Source organism: Erithacus rubecula, assembly GCF_903797595.1.
Source record: "Erithacus rubecula genome assembly, chromosome: 29".
Lineage (NCBI taxonomy): Eukaryota > Metazoa > Chordata > Aves > Passeriformes > Muscicapidae > Erithacus > Erithacus rubecula.
Genome location: NC_136681.1, coordinates 404,817 through 411,025, shown reverse-complemented (window position 1 = coordinate 411,025; position 6,209 = coordinate 404,817). Strand labels below are relative to the sequence as shown.

At 58.6% G+C, this 6,209-nt stretch overlaps 1 protein-coding gene across 1 annotated transcript; it reads left to right on the top strand.

The window, feature by feature from the left end:
• The first annotated feature begins 48 nt into the window (after window positions 1-48).
• On the top strand, window positions 49-3,566 carry PCNA (proliferating cell nuclear antigen). The gene is made up of 6 exons (XM_079329043.1): window positions 49-762; window positions 1,569-1,666; window positions 2,066-2,133; window positions 2,674-2,868; window positions 3,144-3,267; window positions 3,365-3,566. The coding sequence occupies exons 1-6, from the start codon at window positions 542-544 to the stop codon at window positions 3,445-3,447; spliced, it is 789 nt and encodes a 262-aa protein (XP_079185169.1). The 5' UTR covers window positions 49-541; the 3' UTR covers window positions 3,448-3,566.
• The last annotated feature ends 2,643 nt before the right edge of the window (window positions 3,567-6,209 follow it).

Sequence of the window (6,209 nt, the reverse complement as noted above, 5' to 3'; positions counted from 1 at the left end):
GGCCGAGCCATGGCCGCGCCCAGCCGTACCCGGATGCTGCGGGGCGCCATCATGGGTGGCGCGAGTGCGCCGCGGAGGGAGGGGGCGGGTGAGCGCACGGGAAAGTCCCCGGGCGCTGGGAGAAGCATGAGGGGCTTGTCCTAAGGGACAAACGGGTTTGAGTTACGGCCGGTTTTCGCTCAGGACGCGGTGCCTAAGGAGAGGCGCGCCGTACGGACAGGTGCCGTGTGCGGCCCTGCCGCCATGGCTGCGCAGCGAGGCGGGACGCGGGATGTGTAACCCAGGCCGTGATTGGTTCTCGCCGCACGAGGGGGCGGGACTAAAGGGAGGAGCGGTGCTGGGATTGGCCGGAGAGCGGCGGAAAGCTGTATGTGAGCCTAAAGGGGGTTGGGCTGAAGGAGAGCGGCGCTGCTGATTGGCTGGCGGGGCCGAAGGGCGGAGCGGCGGAGTGCATAAAAAGGGCTTGGCGGCCCGCCTCGCTTGATTTTCGGTTTTTCCGCCGTTCTCTTCGTTGTGTGCTGCTCCCGGTGGTACTGCCAAGATGTTCGAGGCGCGGCTGGTGCAGGGTTCGGTGCTCAAGCGAGTGCTGGAGGCCCTCAAGGACCTCATCACCGAGGCCTGCTGGGACCTGGGCTCGGGCGGCATCAGCCTGCAGAGCATGGACTCCTCACACGTCTCGCTGGTGCAGCTCACGCTGCGGTCGGAGGGCTTCGACACGTACCGCTGCGACCGCAACATCGCCATGGGCGTCAACCTGGCCAGGTCAGCCGGCGGCGGGGTCTCACCGGGCGCTGGCACGGGGCGGCCGGGCAGGCCCGGGCTGCGGCGCTGAGGGGAGCGGGCGCCGCCGGAGGGGGTGTGAGGGGAGATCTGGGGGCCGGCGGGTGGGTTTGGAGGTGTGGGGGGTCCCTCAGCCCTTCCCTCCCCCCCATTCCCCTCACGGTTCTCGCGCCGTTTTTCGCGGCGCGCGCGCGGGGCCGTCGCTGCCGTGACGTCACTGCCGGTGGCAAGTGGCGGGAAAAGGCAGCGCCGCCGCCATGGCGCCTGCTGCGGGAGCGAGTGACAGCTTTAAAGTGCTGTCATTGGAAAGCCCTTCCAGAACCGTGGGGAGCGTCAGGATGAGCGGGGTCGCTCCTGCCCCGCTGCTCTGCCCCGTGAGGCGATTCTGGAGTGCTGTGCCCAACTCTGGGCTCCTCGCGAGAGGGGAAACACGGAGTTCCTGAAGCGGGTCCGGCGGAGGGTGACAAAGATAAGGGGCCTGGAACATCTCTGAGGGAGCTGAGATATAAATATCTATGGGAGGGGTCAGGATGGATCCAGGCTCTGCTCCAAAGGGCCCAGCCATGGGACAAGAGGAACAGGCACACGGCAACTTCCACCCCGCAGACATGGAAGAACTTTGTGGGTGACCAAGCACTGGAGGAGATTGGTCAGAGAGCCTGGGGAGTCTCTCCATACACCCACTTTTCCAACAGGGTTAAAAGGAGAGCCTGACAACTGTGATATCCTGTCTTCTTCTGCTCTGTCAGCTCTCAGCCCCACAAGTCACCTGCTTTTCTCCCCTCCAGCATGTCCAAAATCCTGAAATGTGCAGGGAACGAGGACATCATCACCCTGCGGGCTGAGGACAACGCAGACACCTTGGCCCTGGTGTTTGAGGCACCCAGTGAGTGTTGGGGTGGGGAGTTCATTTGTTACTGGATGTGTTCAGGTAGCAGCATAAACCACAGGAATGCAGGAGGGAGGGACATGGCAATGGATTCTGCAGGAGTGGGAAGGAACACCTGATTCTTGGAACAGTCTGGAGGTTGAAACTTTGCCGTTTGATAAATATTTTCTTTGTAAGAGGAGGACTCTTTTAGGCTGCACACAGATGCCCTTGGCTGTGCTCTTACAGCATGTGAAAGGCTGTTGGGAATTCCCAGAGTTCCAGCTCTAAGGAAACAAAGGAAAATCTTACTGTCATTATTGAGGTGTCATTTTTGGAGGGAGTGGGAGTAGCAGCACTTTACTTGATGTTTGTCACTTATTGTAAACATGTGGTGTAACTGCTTTGCTTCTCCAGACCAGGAGAAGGTTTCTGATTACGAGATGAAGCTGATGGACCTCGATGTGGAGCAGCTGGGAATCCCAGTAAGTAACAACTGCTGTGGGGGTTTGCCACATTGACATCAGATTGTGGGACAACAGCGTCCTGGACAAGCTTGGTGCTGGCAGGGTGTCCCTGGGGGTGTCCCTGCCAGGGCTGGGGATCACAGGGACACCCCCAGGGACACCCTACCAGGGCTGGGAACCATGGGGGTGTCCCTGTGCTCCCCAGCCCTGTGCCTGTCCCTGGGGGTGTCCCTGGGGGTGTCCCTGTGCTCCCCAGCCCTGTGCCTGTCCCTGGGGGTGTCCCTGGGGGTGACCCCGTGCTCCCCAGCCCTGTGCCTGTCCTTGGGGGTGTCCCTGGGGGTGTCCCCGTGCTCCCCAGCCCTGTGCCTATCCCTGGGGGTGTCCCCATGATCCCCAGCCCTGTGCCTGTCCCTGGGGGTGTCCCTGGGGGGGTCCCTGTGCTCCCCAGCCCTGTGGCCGTCCCTGTGCCTGTCCCTGGGGGTGACCCCGTGATCCCCAGCCGTGTCCCTGTGCCTGTCCCCGTGCTCCCCAGCCCTGTGAGGCTCTCTGTGTCCCCAGGAGCAGGAGTACAGCTGTGTGGTGAAGATGCCCTCGGCCGAGTTCGCGCGCATCTGCCGCGACCTGAGCCACATCGGCGACGCCGTCGTCATCTCCTGCGCCAAGGACGGCGTCAAGTTCTCGGCCAACGGCGAGCTGGGCAACGGCAACATCAAACTGTCCCAGACCAGCAACGTGGACAAGGAGGAGGAGGCTGTGAGTGGGGGGCTCAGGGCTCTCCTGCAAAGCCAATCCCCTGCCCTGGGGGTGGGGAATAGCCTGGCTCAGTCAGCCCTGCAGTGAGCACGGACGGGGCCGTGTCTTCCTCTGGTTCATGGAGGGGAGTCCCTGAGTGCCTCCAGTTCAGCCTTACCCTGGGAGCTGCAGCAGTGCTGGGCAGGGCAGGGTGGGAGCAGCACCACAAAGGGTGGCCTTTGCTTGAGCCATGCCAGGCTCTGGAATCCTCTCCTGAGCCCAGCCTGCTTCCCCAGGTCACAATAGAGATGAACGAGCCGGTGCAGCTGACCTTTGCCCTGAGGTACCTGAACTTCTTCACCAAAGCCACACCTCTGTCCCCCACCGTGACACTCAGCATGTCTGCAGATGTTCCTCTGGGTGAGTACCATGGCTCTGCTCTGAGGACAGTTGGAGACTTGAGGCTGGGTTTTATGTAGAACCTCCTGAACCTTTCTTTCTTTCATTCTGTTCCCAGTTGTGGAGTACAAGATTGCTGACATGGGACACCTCAAGTACTACCTGGCCCCAAAGATTGAGGACCAGCAGGAAGGCTCTTAACTGGAGCAGGACTGGGGGGATCTGCTCCTGCCTGGAGGCAGCAATTCCAGAGCCTTGGAGCATCCTGGGAGCACTGTAGCCGTGTCTTGTAGATACCTTTGTAAATATTTTTTCCATTCCCTATTTTGCTATTCTGGTATCATTGAAAATAGGAAAGCTGAGTTTTTCTAGTCTGTTCCTGTACTCCCAACAATCTCTTGGATGCTGTCTGAAGGTGAAATTTCTTACTCCTTCCAGCTGCTGTTGGAGAAGAGGGGCAATATTTAATGGGTCAAGATAGTCCCTGGAGTTTCCCCTGTGGAGCTGTAGCTTAGGATTGCTGTTTTATTATCCCATGAGTTTATGTGACCTTACTTCATTTATTTTTGAACCTGTTATTCTAACTGAAACTTGGAAAATGGAAATAAAAAAATACAGTTTCACAGAGTTTGTGGTGTTTAAATGTGTGTGAGTGGGTGGGTGACCTGATTCCCTTCTCAAGGCTCAGAGTTGAGCCTGGATCCCTCAGACGTGTGCAAGAGGAGCCGGTCCTTTCCCTGGGTGTAGAGTTGGTGACCGTGCTGCCGCTGCCCTGGTTGGATCAAGGATCCTATAAAGGCTTTTCCCACGCTGCCCGTGCATTGTGTGGGAGGCTGTGCTGTCCCTGCTTCGGCAGGACACGGCAATCCGGGCACGAAGCGCCGTCCCGGCGGGTGACTCGCCATGGCAGCAGGTGGCGGTGCCGTCCCGGCGGGTGACACGCCATGGCAGCAGGTGGCGGTGCCGGCCCGGCGGGTGACTCGCCATGGCAGCAGGTGGCGGTGCCGTCCCCGGCGGGTGACTCGCCATGGCAGCAGGTGGCGGTGCCGTCCCGGCGGGTGACACGCGATGGCAGCAGGTGGCGGTGCCGTCCCAGCGGGTGACTCGCCATGGCAGTAGGTGGCGGTGCCGTCCCGGCGGGTGACTCGCCATGGCAGCAGGTGGCGGTGCCGGCCCGGCGGGTGACTCGCCATGGCAGTAGGTGGCGGTGCCGTCCCGGCGGGTCACTCGCCATGGCAGCAGGTGGCGGTGCCGGCCACGAGCGGGGCCCGCGGCTCCGTGCGCTGCTGCCCGGGAATGTCACAACTGATACAAGATTCGTGCTAGTCATAAAGGGAGTGGGGTTTGTATAAACCAGAATACTTAGGTCTGAAATGAAGCATGACGCTGAAGGAAAATAGATGATTACATCATTTTGTTTTAAATCCTCCTGTTATGAATGTTTCTATGTAAGTTGTATCTACTGACAGCTCGCAAAACGAGGTTTTCACACAGCCCAGCAGATTCTGCAAAATCAGATTTCCTGCCTTTGTGTAATCAATTGCAGCCTATCCCTAAGACCAGACTTTCTGATTTCTGCCATTCATTTTCTACCAAGACCACAGGTTATCTATGAGATTTGACACATTGCCTAGAGACTCAGATCGTCCAGCGATCCCACAGACCACCGCTGCTTACCTGGCAAAATTATGACAGCAAAAAATAACAATTATTGATGACTGCAAGGAAACCACGCTATAAAAGGGAGCTGCATCCGAAATTCGGTGGAGCACGGAGTGGGCAGCGACCCCCATGTATCCCCAGCGCGCTGCTTGCTCTGTCTGTACAAAACAAAGCAACCTAAACTCTGCTGAATACCGAGACTCGTTTCTCACGTATAACACTGCATAACGCGGCTCTCCGGGGCCGGGCAGCAGCGGGGATCGGGGCGGGGCGGCCTGACCTGGAAGGGAAGCGGCGTCAGCGGCATCGACTTCCCGGGCAGGGCCGGAGCGGGGCCGGAGCGGGGCCGGAGCGGGGCCGGAGCGGGGCCGGAGCGGGGCCGGAGCGGGGCCGGGATGGGGCGCGCCGGCCGCAGGTACGGCCCGGCCCGGGCTGGGTCCGGAGTGCGTTTGGGTGGGTTTAGGTTGGAATAGGGTGAATTTGGGTGGGCTGAGTTTAGGTTGGAATCGGGGTGGATTTAAATGGGTTCGGGTGGATTCTGGGTGTTTTGGTGGCCTTAGGCTGGTTTGGGAGTGGGTTTGGGTGGGTTTGGATGAGTTGGAGTGGGTTGAGCTGGGTTTAGGATGGCATCGGGTGGATTTGAGTGGGTTCGGGTGGATTCTGGGTGTTTTGGTGGCTTTAGGGTGGTTTGGGTGGATTCTGAGTGGTTTGGGTGGGTTTAGCTGGGTTTAGGTTGGAATCGAGGTGGGTTTAAATGGGTTCGGGTGGATTCTGGGTTTTTTGGTGGCTTTAGGGTGGTTTGGGTGGATTTAGGGTAGATTTGTGTGGTTTGGGAGTGGGTTTGGGTGGGTTTGGATGGGTTGAAGTGGGTTGAGCTGGGCTTAGGATGGAATCCGGGTGTATTTGAGTGGGTTTGGGTGGATTCTGGGTGTTTTGGTGGCTTTAGAGTGGTTTGGGTGGATTTAGGGTGGGTTTGGATGGGTTTAGGGTGATTTGTGTGGATTTGGGTGGGCTGGAGTGGTTTGAGTTGGGTTTAGGTTGGAATCGTGGTGGGTTTGGGTGGATTCAGGGTGTTTGGGTGGCTTTAGGGTGGTTTGGGTGGGTTTGGGGTAGATTTGGGTGGGTTGGGGGTGGGTTCAGATGGATTTGGATGGGTTGGAGTGGGTTTAGCTGGGTTTGGGTTGGAATCCAGGTGGGTTTGGGTGGATTTTGGGTGGTTTGGATGGATTTAGGGTGAGTATGAATGATTTTAGGTGGATTTGGGTGGACTTAGGATGGGTTTCAGTGAATTTAGGTGAGTT